Below are 18,821 nucleotides of genomic sequence, written 5' to 3'. Positions count from 1 at the left end.
TATACCCCAAAGAGATAATCAGGAAAAAATATATGTACAAGAATATTCATAGCTGCACTCTTTGTGGTGGCAAAAAATTGGAAAATGAGGGGATGCCCTTCAATTGGGGAATGGCTAAACAAATCGTGGTATCTGTTGGTGATGGAATCCTATTGTGCTCAAAGGAATAATAAAGTAGAGGAATTCCGTGGGAACTGGAACAACCTCCAGGAATTGATGCAGAGTGAAAGGAGCAGATCCAGGAGAACATTGTACACAGAGACTGATACTCTGTGGTACAATTGAATGTAATGGACTTCTCCATTAGTGGCAATGAACAAACTGGAGGGATCAATGAGAAAAAACACTACCCACATCCAGAGGAAAAACTGTGGGAGTAGAAACACTGAAGAAAAACAACTGCTTGATTACATGGGTCGAAGGGGGATATGGTTGGGGATGTAGACTCAAAAATGAACATCCTAGTGCAAACATCATCGACATGGAAATGGGTTCTGATCAAGGACACATGTAATACCCAGTGGAATTGTGTGTCAGCTACGGGAAGGGTCAGGATAGGGGAGGGAGGGATAGAATATGATTCTTGTAACCAAGGAATAATGTTCTAAATTGACTAAAAAAAATGAAAAATGAAAAAATGAAAGAAATAAATTCCATTTGTATATTGGCAACCTGGAAAAACTGAGCCAAGGGATTTTAATCTGAACTAGAAAAGTTTATACTTTCCACAATTGATCCAATTCAATTCTGTAAACATTAGTGGAGCTCCTACAATTTACAAATGTAAATTTACTCCTACATTTCAGAATCTGAATGCTAGGAAGGCTACAAAAATAATGACTATATGCTATATGATGATTGAAAGGCAAAGTGGTTTAGTGGCTTGTAGAAGGATAGTAAGAATCTATTAAATAAATGAATGAATTTTATGGCATGGTAAATTTGGTCTGTTCACCCATCCCTGCCCCCAAGAAACTAAGTGTATTTGACTGCATTTCTGGGCAACCGTTATAGCAATACAAATTATCTAATGTTTGAACTGGAAGGTATCTTAATCATCTAGTCCAAGTCCTTCATTTTGCAAATGATAATTCTCAGGCCCAGAATGGTTAAAAGGTTAATCTGAAGTCTCACTGCTGTTACACTTCTACTGTTAAGTTTTGATCAATTCACATTTTTTTTGGATCTAAATAAACAAAATGCAATGGTAAATGGAAGATAGGAGTAGCAAACCAAATGGATTAATAAGGGTAGGATTAATTGAGGGTGGGAAGGGTGACTCAGTGGATTGAGAGCCATACCTAGAGTCAGGAGGTCTTGGGTTCAAATTTGACCTCAGACACTTCCTAGCTGTGTGACTCTGGGTGAGTCACTTAACCCCCATTACCTAGCCCTCACCTTCTGCCCTGGATTTATTCCAGGGCAGAAGGTAATGGTTTAAAAAAAAAAAAGAGTAGGGTTGACTGTATGACTAAAGTCATCATTTCCAAACCTCTGATAAGTCACTTTAAAATCAACATGATACCTAAATATGACATATCATGCCAAGAGAAATCATGAAGTAAGAAGAATAAAATATTGGAGAAGTGAACATAGGCAAGCTATTCTCTTCAAAGAAGCTTGGTAAATATCATTAATTCTGAATTATTTTCTTACACCTGCACATCCAAAAAACATCTTAAAAGCAAATTCCTTACATGTACATGGGCTGTAGTTGTAAATGAGATGTCTTCTGTGGACCTTGATAGCCATAAGAGTCGAATCCACCTATGAAATCAACTGAAAAGAGAAAATTACTTTCATTAGAAACAACTTTTAAACGATAAACAGGAGCAAAGTTTCACAGAAATTAATATGGGCAGAATAGAATAGAATAATCTATTAAACTGAGAATGGCTCCTAGTAGGAGATGTAAAAATGGTAGTTCCTTCAAGGTAATGCTGTTTGTGTTTGTGGTCTCAGAGAATCAATTACAGTTTTACAAGAAATTTCTTACATGTGAATAAGAATTATGCACTTATCTCCAATTAGAAAAGCCTAATTGGAACATTTTCTTTTTCTCAATCTACTTTCTTGCTGGTCCTTTGACCTTTCCTGATGGTAAGAGAGAAACTTAGAAAAGTGCCAAGAGATGGAAGCAAACTTTAGTTTGTAATGATGTTGGATGGGGAATCGGAATACAGAAGAAGCTTGTTTCTCTGAAAGTAAAACAGGATACTGTGATTTCATGTGAGAAGGGCAGGGAAAATTTATACAGATCAGGTCTGACATTCAACATAAGCCAGCAGCTGCAACAAACATAGTAGCACATGCTCTACATATTGTAGGAAACAGTAATGCTTGATTTATTTAGCAAGAGGGATCAAATTATGTCCCCCACTCTGAAAAATTCTATACACTGAAGATAACAGAAAAATAAAAAGGAAAGCAGATAATATCTGATGTCTTTCCATTGTCTGTAATCTTGTTAGTGGGAGGTGAAAGAATAAAGAGGTTAGGAGCTGAGTTTTTACAGAATATTTTCACTGATATTGAGAATGGATACTTTTTAGTGGGAGGTCAGGAATCTGATAATTATAAATCAAGAACAGGGTAGTGAAAACAGAGATGACCTTGGAGTCAGGAAGACTTGAGTTCAAATACTACCTGAGACTTTTTCTTAAATCCTCACTTTTTGTCTTAGTAGCACTTCTAAGTCAGAAGAACAAGGACTATGGAAAGGGAGTTAAGTAACTTGCATAGGGTGACTTAGCTAGAAAGTATCTGAGGACAGATTTGAACCCTGGGTCCTTCTGACTGCAGCCTTGGCACTCTATCCACTGTGCTACCTACCTATCCTCTTTCCATAGACTTTTACCAGCTGTATGAACTTGAACTAGTCACTTAACCTGTGTTTATCTCAATTTTCTCATCTTAAAAATGGGCATCATAATATACTTATCACTCCAATTGTCATTAGGATAAAATATTTGTAAAGTGATTATAAATGCTGCTGTAAGGATCTTGTTAGGAAAGTCTGCTATGAAAAGAAGTCTTAGGAACCCCTGGAAATAAATTCACTCATGAAGAGAACAGGCTCAGCTACCAGGTAGCTTGTGGGGATGGGAACCTTTTAGCCATTATACTTGGTGAGTGGGGCATCCCACAATCCAGTAGTGATGCTTGTGTTCTTGGAGTTTCTGTAAAGGCCACCTAATAACAACTTGGTCCCCAAACTCAGGTTGGTTTCCCTACTCTAAGAGGCAGCTAGTTATCACCATGATTCCAGTTAGGAAGAGCTCAGTTTGAAACTTGCTTTAGGCACTTAACAAGCTATGTGAACCTGAAGAAATTGCTTCATCTCTTTTAGCCTTAGTTTTATCATCTCCCCCTCTGCCCTATCAACGCAGACTTGTATTCTACTTTTGCTATTCCAAAACTTTTCATACTACTTTGAACTTTTTATGGCTGCCCTTCCCTTTACTCTCACCTGAGAATCTTGCTTCATATTTTACAGATAAAATTGAGGCCATTTGCTATAAACTCTCTTTCCACCCCTCTTCCTTATTTCCTATCACTCAGGTGCCTTTTGCCATTTTCTCCACATTCAGCCCTGACTCGCATGACAAAGTGGCCATTCTCCTTACCAACGCTAAGCTTTCTGCTTGTTCAAGGGATCCCATTCCATCCTGTCTTCCCCAGAAGATTACCCTGTCCATCAGATTCACCCTTTCACTTATTTTTAATTCCTCCCTCTCTACTGGCTTATTTCCTAACACCTAAAAACATGTCCATGTCTTCCCTGTCCTGACAAAACCTTGATCTTTCCATCCCCACTATCATCCTACATTTCTTTTACCCTTGGTAGGTAAACTCCTTGAAGAGGTTATTTATAATGGATGCCTCCACTTTCTTTCTTCTCACTCTATTCTTAACCTCTTACATTCTGGCTTCTGACATCATTCCACTGAAACAGCTCTCTCCAAAGTCACTATTCATCTCTGTTGCCAAATCGAATCATCTTTTCTCAATCTTCATTCTCTTTTAAAATTGTTGATCCCTCCCTCCTCCTTGATGGTCTCTTCTTTCTAGGTTTTTGGGACACCACTCTTTCCTGGGTTTCTTCCTGACTGCCCCTTCTCTGTCTCCTTTGCTGGAAAATCACCCATTAAAATGGAGGTCAACTTTAAAAGGATATATGAATGCTAGCTATCATTATGAGAAAGTAAGTGACTGAAGGAATAACTCCTTACTCTTAATCTTTTTAGGGATTATGAAGTTCTAGGAAAGAAACTGAAGACATTAGGGACACAGATGGTGTTTTTTATCACTGCTGCCAATTTAAGGAGGGGATTTCAGAAGAGAAAGGAGGATATGGGGAGTGAACAGCTGGTCAAGAAGAAGGTGTCAGAGAATGAGATTTGTATTCTGGGCCATGCTTTAGATGCAGGAATGATGGGCTCTTAGCCAGGGATGAAGTACATCTGAAAGGGCAAGCAAATATAACCACATATATACACACAACCCATATACCCGATTGAAAGAAGCTAATTGTGAAGTTCTAGGAGGAGGGAGGAAATTGTTCACATATATTTGAGTCCATATATAATAATAATAACCAGACAATTTCATATGTCTCATAGAATAGCAGTACCAACATAGGAAGATTATCAATTCTGAACACAATAATTTATAGAAGCAAGTACCCTAGAAGCATAGTATTAATACTAAAGGCTTGAGAAGAGTCAACTGTGTACCCCTGGTACAATAGCATTTCAGTTTCTCTGCAGGTCCTCATCAACATGTTCGTTGCCATATTTATCTTATCCTGCTTGTATTTTTTCTCACATGAATGTTTTTTTGATTTACAACACTCATCTTGCATTCACTTTGATATAAACTGTTACTTTAAAATAAGGTATTCTTCTACTGACATTCTAGAAGTAATAATAATAAACCACAGGGATTCCTTTTTTGAGTCATTTTTTAGTCATGCCCAACTCTTCATGATCCCTTTTTGGGGTTTTCATGGTTAAGATACTGGAGTGGTTTGCCATTTCCTTCTCCAAGTCATTTAGCAGATGAAGAAACTGAGACAAAAAGGGTTAAATGATTTGCTCAGGGTCAGTCATGAAGATGCCTGACTCCAGTCATGGCCCTCTATCTGGTGTGCCACCTAATGTCAAATTTAAATCTTTGTGTTAAAAGATCATTCACTTTGATTGCTAGAACCTCTACAACTTTTTATTGTTTTCTAATCTCCTCTCTCCCCCCTTTCCCACTTGTATAGTGAGTTTTGGCTCACTTATATAAGGCAGACTATGTGGAGGTCATAATGATATCCTTGTCCACCTCTTAGTGTTGTTTTAATTAGCTTACCTCTGTTAGCTGTATCTAGGTCCTTTGCTCCTCTATTATTAACCTCCAGAATCTCCTCCACCTGTGCCTGACTTGGTTTTAGATCTTGGTCATGCCTGGTATTCTTGATTGAGTGTCAGGGAGAGAGGAGACCACCCTAATCCAATTTTAGCCCCTGTGCCTCCATCACAGCCAGATCTCTGGCACCACTTTTTGGCTGAGGGTGACCCATCCATCCATTTCCCTTCTCAAACTATGCCTATTTATGTGTATCTATTGATAAACCTGCTTCCTGCCTCCATACTTTCTCCTGTTGTCATAGCACCTCACATGAATTCCCCTTTGATGTCTAGCACTATGTGAGGTTACCTTAGCTGATAAACCTTGGACAAGTGGTTAGAAACTTCCAGTAGCCCAATTTATCTCCTATGATGCCTCTTAGAAAGCAGGTTCTTCCAAGGAGAGAAGTTCTCATTTCTTTAGCCTTCATCCAGGCTTGTACTAGGATTTGTTCTATTCCCCCTTTACCCTCATTAAGAATAGAGCATCTTCCCAGACAAACTTAACATCCTTTTTTTGTATTCTGAAAGAATAATGAGACAATATAATTTGGCAATTGATAAAAAAAAATTACCAGGTCTGGATATTTATCTATGATGGATAGTAGTGCATTACTCCAACACATGCCTCAGTCATCTTTCTTTCCTTATTAAAATTTTTTTATAATGGCAACATCCTTAAAGTCATTTCTTTTTGTACTCCATATCTTAGAGAGGAACATTTATTCAAATAACCATTCCTTTCTTTGATTGAACATTTTGGCAGTGATTTTCTTAGATTCATTCCTCGTGGCTCTGATTTCAATGCTAATATCCCCCAAAAGGTAGAATGAAGACTTCATCTCAGCATCTTGGCATATTCCCTACAGCACTTAGAGCTTCCTGAGTTAAAGTAGACAGTAGGTCAAGAATTTAGCCAGCATGGATGCCATCTTTCCAAGATTCCATCCCTGGCAGCAACAAAAGGGACTTCCCTTGATTTTTAGCATGGTGAATGAGGATTTGGACAAGCAAAAGGCAGCACAGATCAGGATTGATTCTGCTGTGGATCATGCATGCCCCAAAAGTGGCACATCATAATGTGTAAATATTTGAAATGGGCTAGCAGTGGGCAGCAAGGGATAGTTACAGGAATAGGACCCCCATACTCCAAAATCTCACACTTCTCACTAGTTGGCAGTAGTTTAACATCAACTGCACCTGTAGTTTCAGCACTTGTCAAGTATGAATTATAGATTGTGTAATCATCCACTCTGTGTACTTGATCTGTAGGCATCAGCTTTATACCATCTCTGTTCTATTCATTGCTATGTTGTTCTCAGAAATAATTAATTACCTATAGCATTCCTCCAATGTACTGTATCCCTTCTCCATGTTTCCACTCTGGAAGAGCATCAAGACCTCTCTCTGACAAATGATGACAAGGTGGGCAATGGAGGAACCTCCACCTGAGTTTGGAAAGGGAGATGCTGAGTTCTCCAACTCCACCAAATATGCCAACCCTGATCCATGGGATGTGATAGCTCCACTCCTCAGAGGAAGCTGCCCCTTTATAGCAGAACTGCTATTCCATGCTACCTAGCTCCCAAAGAAGTTACTCTCCTAGCGCCTGGGCTTATCCATGGACCCCAAGGCTACCTGATTACCCCCACTAGTCCACCAGCTATACCACCACTTCTTCAAATAAAATTATTTTCTTACTTCTGGACCAAATGGAGTATGAGTCTCCCATTCTTGGGATGTTTCTCCCACATCATATTCCTACTGGTCCATTATTGAACTGAATTATTGAAATATTGAATTGAATTGAAATTGAAATTGAAAAATTGAATTGAATTAAAATATTGAATTATTGAAATAAGTTGTAGTTTGAATTCATTTTAGAAATTCACACAAACTAAAGGTCAAGGACAGTGTTTCTATAATTTTTTTTGATACTGAACCACATGCAATCAAGTGTTATGCCAGAACTTTTATGGCTTTGTTGAAACTAGTTCTTTAATAATTAATAATAATATCTTCATGAGCATAGTGCCTTAAAGGTTTTGAAGGTACTTTAAAGACACAGAGAGGCTAAATGATGTAACCCTCAAAACGCAGTAAAGATTAGGGTGAGGATCTCATTACGTTGTATGCTCTCTAATTGTTACAAATCATATTTACAGTTTGACTTAATTTCCCTATTTGCAAAGTGGGCATAATTATATTTGTCTACCAAGAGAGGTTATTAGGAAGATTAATTAGTTTTTATTAGTAAAATGCTATATCAATTTTAATTATCATCATTTCTAGCACTAACATAGTAGAAATAGGAAATTACCAAGTGCTAGAAAATGCTTTCTGAAGAAATATCTTTTGTTAAAAACTCTATCCTGTAGTGAGCTTTCCCTTTTATTTCAATATTTTAATAATGCACACTGAATTCAGCAAACCCTAAACTATATATTTTTATGCGTGTTGGCTGTGATGAATAGTAACATAAAATTATACTTCTGTTGTTAATGAAAAAGTCACCAGTTAAGACACACGCTTTCAAAGATTGAGGTGGAAAAGATCACGAAGGGAGGTTTTTATGTCTGTCCCCAGAAATCTGAACATACATGTTTAGAAGAACCTGATTCATAGGCATTAAAGGAATTTTTGTGGGTAAATGAAAATAATGCCTGTGCCTATTATCCCCATAGGAGGGAATGTCAAGGGTCCTTACTGCCAATTCTACAAAAGAGATTTAGAGCATAACCAACCTAAGGCCAAATCACAAAGAAGCAAACTGTATGTGCTCTCTCCTGCCCCCTGCTATACCAGCTTCATGGTGGCAGTGATTCAGTTGACTATACAAAGCTTGAAGTATCCAGACTGTGCTAAAAGCTCCCAGTGGACTTGGAGCTATTTTTCTCTAAGCGCAGAAAATTCAGCCCTTCTCCCTGGGTGCTTTATGCTGGCTGTGCCTGAAAGGTCACTCAAAGTGCCGTGCTACAGATACGTTCCTGGCAGTGGAAACGTGACTTGACTGAAATGAGACTCATTAGCCAAATCAGTGCAGATGCTACCGTTTTTAACCTTATTCATCAAAAATATTTTCTCAGGGTCTTCTTAGAGTCCTGTTCTATGAATTAAAAAAAGATGTTATCTCTTCGACCAGAGCTTACTTAATGCCTTATGCTTATTGTTATACCAAATCAGGATGAAAAAAAAAATCAAACATGCTAATGCCTTTTTTGTAGCTAAAACATTTCCTGGATAACAGACATTTTCAGTAATTTCCCCATTTTTTCAGTCTTCTTCCATATTCCACTTTCATAATAAAAAATATGTATAATAAAAATAAATAATAAAATAATAAAAAAATGGAATTGGGCTCTCTTGCTTAGTTGGTTTTTTTTTTTGTATCTCCAGTGCCTCAACATGGAGGCTTTACAAATGCTTATAGATTGGTTGATTCCAATCAATAACTGAGGTTGGATTTGTAAAGGCATTTGTTTGCATTCCTCTTACTGACAAGGCCAATTATCATCCGTTCCTGATGACCATTTCTTGTATCCTTCCAACTTGCTTAGTGGTGTTTGGTGAGCTGTCAGAGATTTTGTAGAAAGGACTCCTGCTCAGGTAAAGGCTTGAATGAGAGGTTTTCTGAGGTCTCTTTCAAATTAAGAGTCTATATTTCTATTTTAGTAATAATCTAAGAGAAAAAGCCTGGCTAAGAGGGGCTAGAGGGGCTGCTTAAGAGTCATAAGTCCCACCTCTGAAATGACAATTCACTGCCACTGTGACTACAGACAAGTTATTTAGCCTTTCCATGCCTCTGTAACTCCCCAGGATTAAAAATGGCAGAACAATTCCTTATTTACCTTAGCAAAGGGTGTTTATTAAGGAGCTTTATACATGGATGAACTCATAAAATCCTGTCTTCTCCCCCCCCCCCCAATGTTCTACTACAGTTTATCTGGTGATTTGTTCCTGGATCCAATTGTGGGAATAAAATGTGGTAGAGTTGATATTCTTAAGATTAAATATGGGCACGAGAAGTTTGGATTAATAGGAAATTGTCTCTTTTATTGCAGTCTGTTGTCATTTTAGAGCTTCTTCGAATTTTCCTAAGGCTGTAAAAGACAACACCATCCTCCCATTCCCTTGGTTGGGTTTTGTCAGCTGACAAAGCCATTTTTCTAAAGCCATAGATATGACGGTGCCACTGCCTCTTGCTCAAGGAGCTCTAGTGCCTCCCTATTAGCTCTGGGTCTAAAGAGAAATACTTTTGTCATTTTTGTTGTTCAGTCATTTCAGTGTTGTCTGACTTTTTGTGACTCTAATCAGGGTTTTCTTGGTCAAGATATTGGAGTGGTTGGCCATTTCCTTTTCTAGCTCATTTTACAGATGAGGAAACTGAGGCAAACACAATTAAATGACCTGCCATGGGTCACATAGCTAATGTCTGAGGCCAGATATGAACTCAGGAAAATGAGTATTCATAACTCCAGGCCCAGGGCTCTATCCACTGTGCCAACTACCTGTCCTACCTTTACTTAATGATCTTTATAACTTGGATTCCCTCCCTTCCCAATCTTTTTTTCCCCCCAGTTGATTCCATCACTATGCTGGTCTTCTTGTAATTCCTTAAACAGACCACTCCATCTCTCGCTTCTGTGTCTTGACATTGGTTGTCCCCCCATGGCTGAAGTCCTCTGTCTCTTATAATAATATATGATATTAATAGTAATGATATAATGTATAATAATATAATAAATAATGTAATAATATATGATATGATATGAGAATATGTAGTAATAATATATATAATTTAATATTATTAATAACACAATGTAATATAATAATATAATGTATAATAATATGATTTAATAATAATATAATGTATGTAATATACTATATTAATAATATAGTATAATATAATAATATAATGTATGATGTAATAGTATTAATATAATATATGTTATATATAATGTAATATTAATAATAATATAGTGTAATATAACAATCCAATGTAATATAATAATAATATAATATAACTTATTTCCCCTAGTTTCCTTCACCATTGAAGGAATCAAACCTCAACACTCCCCTTTTCTGGGAAGTCTTTTCTGGTTCCCCCAGTTGGTAATAACTGGCATGCAGTGGTGATCTACTCTGCACAGATTTTGTATGCACCCAGACCTGTTGTCTTCCCATTCATTGCAAGAGGCACTATGCTTGTTTTTGTTTTTGACTTTCTTCTTTCCTATCAAAGCACAAGGCCATGGCTTATATAGTAAGTGTTTGTGGACAACTCAGATTCATATAATCAAATATAATGAAAGCCTATTTAATTCAACAAACCTTTATTAAGAACCTACTATTGGTAAGGCATTAAGAAATCCAATAAAAACAAGAACAAAACAATTCTTACCCCAGATGACCTAAAGGGTTATGGAAAGATTGCTAGTGAGGGAATGTGAGTAGGAAGTAGTATACATTAACAGTCCCCAAATCTCCCCTATGACATTTTAGTCATTTAGCTTTTCAAGTGGGTGTGGAGTGGAGGACTTACTACTTCCAGAGTTGATCCACTTCCCTGCTGGATAGCTCTAATTGCATGAACGCCTTTTCTCCTCCTTCCATCATGCCCATTGCTGTGTTGCCATGGGTAGTCCACACTTTAGGTACATTTGTGATTATGCCTATTGCTGCCTCTCTGCAGTGTCTGCTTGATAATACTAGCTCAGCCTTCTGGGGCTAAGTAAAATGAGCCCAACCTTCCTTCAAAGTGACAGATAGTACTATAATTGCAGACAGATATCAAGTCCCCTGTTATGTCTTCTCTACTACAGGCTAAATAGCTAATTCCTTCCACCAATCCTCCAAACTATTCCAATTCTCTAGTCACCTTGTCATCTTGGTCATAATGCACTTTGTCAATATTCTTCAGAAAACATGGCACTTATAATAGAATAAAATGCTCAAGATGGTCTGACCAGTATACAGTGAGATTTTTAGCTCTCTCATTCTGTATTATTGTTGTTCAGTTATTCAGTTATATCCTACTCTTCATGCACTTGTGGGCTGTAGCATGTCTATACTGTCCATGGAGTTTTCTTGACAAAGATCATGGAGTGGTTTGCCATTTCCTTGTCCAGGGGTTTGAGGCAGACAGAGGTCAGTTGCCTAGGGACACACTGCTGGTAAGTATCTGATTCTGGATTTGAACTCAGATCTTTCAGAGTCCAGGTGCAGTGCCCTATCTACTGAATCATCTTGTTACCTCCCCCATTTTGGATACTATGATTAAATCAAACCCTTAAAACTATATACCCTTTTATTGAAAGTTCCATGGAAATAACTTTGCAATGATATCAGTCCTTTTTTACACTGTAATTTTAAGGATGAAATAAGTCCCAAATGCACTTGTATATGTCTGTATTCTTGGATTCAAGGAGCATTTATTTATTTATTAAAACCCTTATTTTCTGTTTTAGAATTGACACTAAATATCAGTTCCAAGGCAGAAGAGTGGAAAGGGCTGGGCAACTGGGGTTCAGTGAAGTAAGGCAACTGAACCTTACCATAATGGGCCAGAGCACAAACTAGTCTTCTAAACTGTTGTTGATGTAACACTAGCAGGTTTATTATGAAAACAAAAGGCAGGGAGGGAGGATTTAGGAATGAGGATGCCCTAACCTCTAAGGTCTTTCACTTTCCTCTTCCCTCTAAGTTCACTGCAAGATGAATTCTTTGAGATCTTGAGGCTCCCTAAAATCTTCCTGCTTCTGACTAGTATTCCCTAAACCTTCACTATTCTTCCTGACACTATAAATACTCCCTGGTTGGTTTAGATAGATGTTGTTAGGTTTCCAAGATAGATAAGGATGAACTCTAGATGTCTGAGCTCTCCCTGGCTGGACCAGACCTAAGTTGAGCACCTCAGCCCTCATACCAACAACAGACTCAGGGATAACGCTTTCTTTGTCAGGGTTGAGAGTATATAAGATCTTCTTTAGATATGTTTCTTCTTGTGAGAAAAGGTAAAATCAAAGGGTTTCCCTTCTCTCCCCAAAGGGTTTGGTAGTACAGGCTCAGCAGAGAACAGCTCCTTCCTTCCTCAGCTTCAGGACAGAAAGAACACAGTTGGTCATTGCTCCTTCAAACCTCTCCTCCTTCAAACCTTCCACCACATTCCAGAATCTTTCTCTAGAGTTCTTAGGATGTGTTCATGCGAGACTGTCTGCAATTTCACTTAAACTAACTCCCATTTTTTATATTTCCATCTCTATAGTATATGTGTGTGTGTGTGTGTGTGTTTATGCATGTTAGAGACTGCAACAAAGTGAGATGGATATAGACACACAAGTGGAGGCATAATGAGTCAGAGAGCAGAAGAAGTGTCTGACTTCCAGGGCATCAAGGTGGTTCTATGAATAGAACCCAAGGTCCTGAGTTCAAATCTGACCTCAGGTACTTCCTAGCTGTGTGCCTCTGGGCAAATCACTCAACCTCCATTGCCTAGTCCTTGTTACTCTTCTGCCTTAGAACCAATTGATTCTAAGATGGAATATAAGCTTTTTCTTTTGAGTCTGACTCCTCTCTGTGAAGACATGAATGAGTCCAGAGGCAGGACACATCATTAGGAAATATTACCCTGCACCTCTCTATCACAGATTCTTTATAGGGACTCTCATTTGTAGCCTAATAATCCTATGAGAAAGGGACTACAGATATTATTATATAAAGGCAGGTAGTCTATCTTTTATTTTCAAAGAAGACCCATGACATCATGGGGAGATGCCTTGATTTGCACACAAATTGGATTTAAGGGAGGCAGAGTTGTACACAAAGTTGTCAGCCTCAAACTCTCTTCTAGAGTGATTGATGTCAGGTGGCGAGACAACAGTATATAATTAGAAAAATTTGGACTCCATCTCCCAGAATTCTTTTCTCATCCCAAGAATTCTTTTCCCTTCATTCACGTTTGTGTTTGTTATGTATTTGTATATAATTTTGTGACTTCTCCCTCTCACTCTCACTTTTACCCCACGTACAAGGTTGGGCGAGATTTCTCTGTTTCTCTAGCCTTCTGGCTTCAAGGTATTATTAATAAATCTTGTTAAATATAATACTTGGAGTATTGGATATTAATTTTAAAATCTACAACAGTCAGGACAACTGGGATGTAGTGGATGACCCCAGGGTCCTTGAGGTTGGACGAAGCTCTAAGCACTCCACAGTAGCTGCTTTAGCTGCCTTCATGACCATTGGAGCAAACTATTCTCATTTGCCCATTCTCCTGGGGAAAGTTTTCACATAGTGGAGGTTGATATCTCCCTAACTCACCAATGGGTTTGAGGCTTATTGATTCCCTTCAACCTCATTTAGTCCATCAGCTAAGATGGTTTTCCTTGGAGTGTGGCTGCTGCGCATGCTACAGCTTCTTGGAGCCCCAGGAGAGAGTTGGGTGAAAGGTAGACACCAAAGATGGATGAACAGCCCTGAAAGGGGCTCGGGGAGCCCTTGTACCAGAGGTGCTTATCTTCTCTAAACATCCCAATACACTCATTTCCCCCAGGTAGAGGTGGAGAAACTGAGTCTCCAAGAGATTAAGTGATTTGCTTATGATAACATTTAATCAGAGGTAGAGGTGGGTTTTGAGCTAGGTTCTTAATGAATTCAAATCCAGCATTTTCTCCACTATGGCACACTCACAGAGTTCCATGCTAAAATATGAATATGGGAAACAGTAGGAAGCCTATTAAGAAAATGGACACATAAAAAGCAAACGTCCCCTTCAGAGGGTCAAGCATTTGGACTGATTCTTCAAACCACTCTCTGAGTGGTTTAAAAATCCACCCGGCAGAGTTCTGCTCTCTCAAATGAAATTGCTTTCAATTAGAGGTGACAATGCCATTCAGGTGAAAATGAGAGAGTCATTGTGACATGTTATAGCTAGCTGGTTAAGTTAGTCATGAATGTGTGTTCTCAACCAACATCCCCAGAGATGCTCAGAGTGTCCCATCCATGTGAATCTATTAGTCTAAATGAAGACTGGCTATCTCATTCCCATAGAAATTTTAGAGGAATTCAAAGGTGAAACAGCCCCCCCCTACATTTATGTTGTACATGAATATTTTCTGCCATGTGATTTGGGGCAATAATTTATATCCTTAAATGGTCTGTTTCTCTTGAATTATGGAAAGCGCAAAAATAAAAGATAAAAAAGAAAAGAAAAATGTACAAGGCAAAGAATTGTGAGCAGGAATTAAACATCTTTTTAGGAGTTTTATAAGTCAATACATCCAATGGTCACTATAACACAGCTAATTTGTGAGAATAGTAACAGAATTTATTATTATATGTTTGGTGAAAATGCTTAAAGCAGGGACAATTCATTTGTAAATGGTGTAAGTTTGATGACAAAAATAAGGTATCCTTAAAAAAACCAAACAAACCCTTACATAGAATCAATCCTAAGTATTAGTTCCAAGGCAGAAGAGTGGTAAGGGCTAGGCAATTGAGGTTAAATGACTTGTCCAAAGTCACACAACTAGGGATTATCTGAAGTCATATTTGAAGTCAGGACCTTCCATCTCCTGGTCTGGTTTTCTATTCACTGAGCCCCCTGATTGCTCCCCCCCATAAGGTATTATTTAAAAGGGACACATCTACTGCTGCAAAGGTCTACATGACCGCAGTATCTTTTGTTTTTATTCTATTTGGGAAGAAAGTTTTGGGGTGAACTACTGAATGGGTGGAGTAGCTAAGTATTCCAGTTGATAGAGTGCTGATGTTGGAGTAAAGAAAAGTCATCTTTTTGAGTTCAAATGTGTCCTCAGACACCTACTGTGTGACTCTGGGCATTTGCCTCAGTTTCTTCAGCTGTAAAATGAGCTGGAGAAGAAAATGGTAAATGACTCTACTTTCTTTGCCACAGAAACCCCAAATGGGATCATAAAGAGTCAGACACGATTGAAATGAATGAATAGCAACTGGACAGATGGTAAGCTGAATGGCATCACATTCTTGGCTTGGCCACAAATTATTCCTGTGACTTTGGACAAGTTACATGACCACTATGCGCCTCAGTTTCTTCATCAGTAAAATGAAGCATTTGTCCTAACTGACCACTAAGTTCCCTTTTAGTTTCACCAATAGTAGCAATAAAATATTTAAAGACACTTGTTTAAAAATGTTTCATTTAAGAAAAATAGCAATGGTGATAAATGGAAATAAGATGAATGTAAAGTAGCAAGTTCTTCCCCGATGACTACTATTATGCATTAATTTTACTAAATAAGGTCCCATAGAGATGAGCTGCTGAAACAGAATATTATTTTCTTCAAGCATCGGTGTATGTTATTTGGGCATTTGGAAACATTAAGCATGACAGTTCCCAACAGAGATACAGAGTGATGAGAAAAATAAGGGGTCTGTCTAGAAATGGGGGGAAGTGGTGCAAAGGGAGTTACCCACACTGCGCTACCTGGCACACCTTCCCCCCTCCCACCTCCCCAAATGATGCCATTCACTTGTGTTTGTGTGCATGAATGGGAGTGTTTCATGCCTCAGTTCAGCTCCTGGGAATTCCTTTAACGTTAACTTCATTAGTTACGAAGGCAGCAATCCATAACCAATTTTCTTTCCATGTCAGGGTTGTTCATGTATAAACTGGGGCCTTTTGTTGGAAACATTTGCAATTAATCCGACAAACAAAGAAAATGCAAATCTTACACTCCCTACCCTAACCAACCCTACTGACTGAGGGTCCTGACTGCCATCTATTATATACTAAAATGAATTGAAATTCCCACTTTGAGCTTAACCTAATTTTCTAGTGATAATAGGCATGGATTCCCAGAAGTACTCTATGCATCTTGATAGTAACATCCTAATTTCCTTTCCTGGTAAATGTTTTAAATAAGATTTTAGCACCAAAGGAAATTAACCTTTAAATTAATTGTAATTATAAAATGCCATCGCTGATTTTGTCTTCAGCCTAATTACTTACTATTATTTAAACAAACTGCACCTCCTGTGAGCTTTAAGTTTGTTTCTGTTTCACTCCTTGCTACACAATGCCAACCAATCACAGCTAAAGCTTCATTGAGTCTGTTTAGGTTCTATAAGCTTGGATGGAGCAGTCCCACTTAAATGTCAGCTGCCCTTTATTTTTTTTTCTTTCTTTTCTTCTTACATTCTTTTATTGAAAAAGCACTCCTCTGATTTCTCACTATGAGGTAGAACTTCTCAGATATGTATATCTGAATTTCTTTCTACAGATGTCTATCTTTATCTAAAATCTGAGTGGTTCAATCTCAGAGGCCAGTGAGGAGGGCCAGTATTCAGAACAAAATTCCTTCTCATATTTTCAGATGCTCAGTCTGGGGCAGGAAGGCTGGTGCAGTGCATAGTGTCAGGCCTGGAGTGAGGAAGATTTTTCTTCCAGAGACCAAATCTGGCTAGCTGTGTGACTCTGGGCAAGTCACTTAAACCTAATATTTCTTAGTTTCCTTATCTGTAAAATGAGCCAAAGAAGGAAATGGCAAACCACTGCAGTATCTTAGCCAAGAAACCCCCAAGTGGAATCATGAAGAATTGGACACAACTGAAAAATGACTGAACAACAACAAAATACTCAGATGTAGTAGCCTACTTTTTTAAGATTCAGTATTTCTCAGCTTCCCTGCTGTTAAAGAGAGAGTTAAGATCACTCTTTTAAAGGAATCATTATTAGAGGTCACTACAAAAACACTTGGAAGAAATGGAGTGAGAACAATGACTGCAATAATGTAAATGAAAAGAACACTTGAAGCTGAACCCTGGATAATTGTCGTGACCAATATTGGTCCTAGAAATGAGATGAGGAAATGTAATTCCTTGCTTGCTTTGTGCAGGTGAGGGTGTATGGGTGTAGAATGCTACGCATACTGTACTAATAAGCATAGTTGTGCTGATTAGTTTTTCTTAACATTTTACTTTATTACAAGAGAAAATGATTTCCATGGATAAATAGTAAGGAATGAGTATATCCAGAAATGACTGTGATAGAGAAACAAAAGCACCAATAAACTCTGAAGAATAGAGCAACAAATTAAGTGAGAACTGGGAAAGGTAATTTGTCAAAAAGATGATTTTTGAATACATGGGCTTCCCAATGGTTTTCAGAAATTCAGGGCTTATGGACACAATCTAGTTTCCCAAGATACGCTTTTTGCTTTTTGTTTGTTTATGTACTTATTTTCTCCTTTAGTATGTCACAAATCAGATGGTACTGTGGGATTTTGGCACACTTACTCTGAGTGTGTTCATATCAACATTTTAACACTGAAAAATGTACCATCTCCTAACTCCCAGTTTCTTCTTTTGCCTTGCCACTTTTCTTTCATTCTATAGTTTTAGGCAATGAGGAAACAAACTAAAAAAATCTGGATGTGGACTGGATATCTACAAATACTGACTCAATAAAACAGAAGCTTTTCCACTCATTATTTTAACCACTGCAATGCAGGTCTCTTTTCCATATCTCTATCTCCATCTCTCCATGTGTCTGTGTCTGTTCATCTATCTATCCATCTGTCTATCTGACCATTTGTACATCTGTCTATCTGTCTGTCTCTCTATTCATCTGTCCATTTGTACATCTGTCTGTCTGTCTATCTGTCTGTCTATCTATCTATCTATCTATCTATCTATCTATCTATCTATCTATCTATCTACCTTTCTATCTACCTACCTACCTGCTTATCTATCTAATATTATTTTGCCTCAACCAACATCTTTATCCAATAAAGTCTGTACTGTAACATAACAAATTCCTACTGTAATGAAACCTTGATGTGACATCACTTGACAAACTTGTATAATTACTAAATATGTATATATATATACATACATATATATATAAAGACTAGGAGCTATTTAAGCAAGATGCATCTTCTTTCACAACATAATGAATATAGAAATACATATTGTATGATAACATATATATAAAACCTCTTTCATCTTAGCTGTCATCCTGAGGAGGGAAAGAACGTGGATTGCAAAATGTCAGAAAATGACTATTAAAAATTGTATTGATATAATCTAGAAAAAATTATAAAAAAAGACTTGGAGCTAGAATGTAATTTTGTCTAATCCCATGATATTCTAAGGATAGCATTGTCATTGTTGTATTGCTTGCCTACACTAAAATTATTTTTGCTAAAATTGTGTTTACATAGAACTAATTGATGACATTGAATTGGCTATGTAAGTACTTTCCTGCTGATGGTTGGTAAATGCAATTGGAAGGGCTCTCTTCTACTTTGGATTACCCAGAATAATTTGGGGGATGTATAGGGAAGGAGATTAAAATATCTACTATAACTTCATCCTCATCTCTATAAATGAATGCCTCTATTTTGCATGCTATCACCCTTATCCTTTCCTCTAAGAGCAAGACTTAAT

General features: G+C 37.7%; 1 protein-coding gene and 1 long non-coding RNA gene across 2 annotated transcripts in view; one reads left to right on the top strand and one right to left on the bottom strand.

Annotated features, from left to right (window-relative positions):
• Positions 1-18,821, bottom strand: part of NKAIN2 (sodium/potassium transporting ATPase interacting 2) — a 1,364,766-nt gene that overhangs the window by 17,222 nt on the left and 1,328,723 nt on the right. Inside the window, exon 7 of the mRNA XM_007484504.3 lies at positions 1,698-1,779. Within this exon, the coding sequence (XP_007484566.1) occupies positions 1,698-1,779 (82 nt within the window). The remainder of the gene's footprint in view (positions 1-1,697; positions 1,780-18,821) is intronic.
• LOC103093780 (uncharacterized) overlaps positions 1-18,821 on the top strand; it is a 163,395-nt gene that overhangs the window by 6,599 nt on the left and 137,975 nt on the right. The gene's annotated exons all lie outside the window — the stretch shown is intronic.

Source organism: Monodelphis domestica, chromosome 2 (assembly GCF_027887165.1).
Source record: "Monodelphis domestica isolate mMonDom1 chromosome 2, mMonDom1.pri, whole genome shotgun sequence".
In the NCBI taxonomy this organism is placed as follows: Eukaryota; Metazoa; Chordata; class Mammalia; order Didelphimorphia; family Didelphidae; genus Monodelphis; species Monodelphis domestica.
This window is presented reverse-complemented; position numbering and strand designations above follow the sequence as displayed.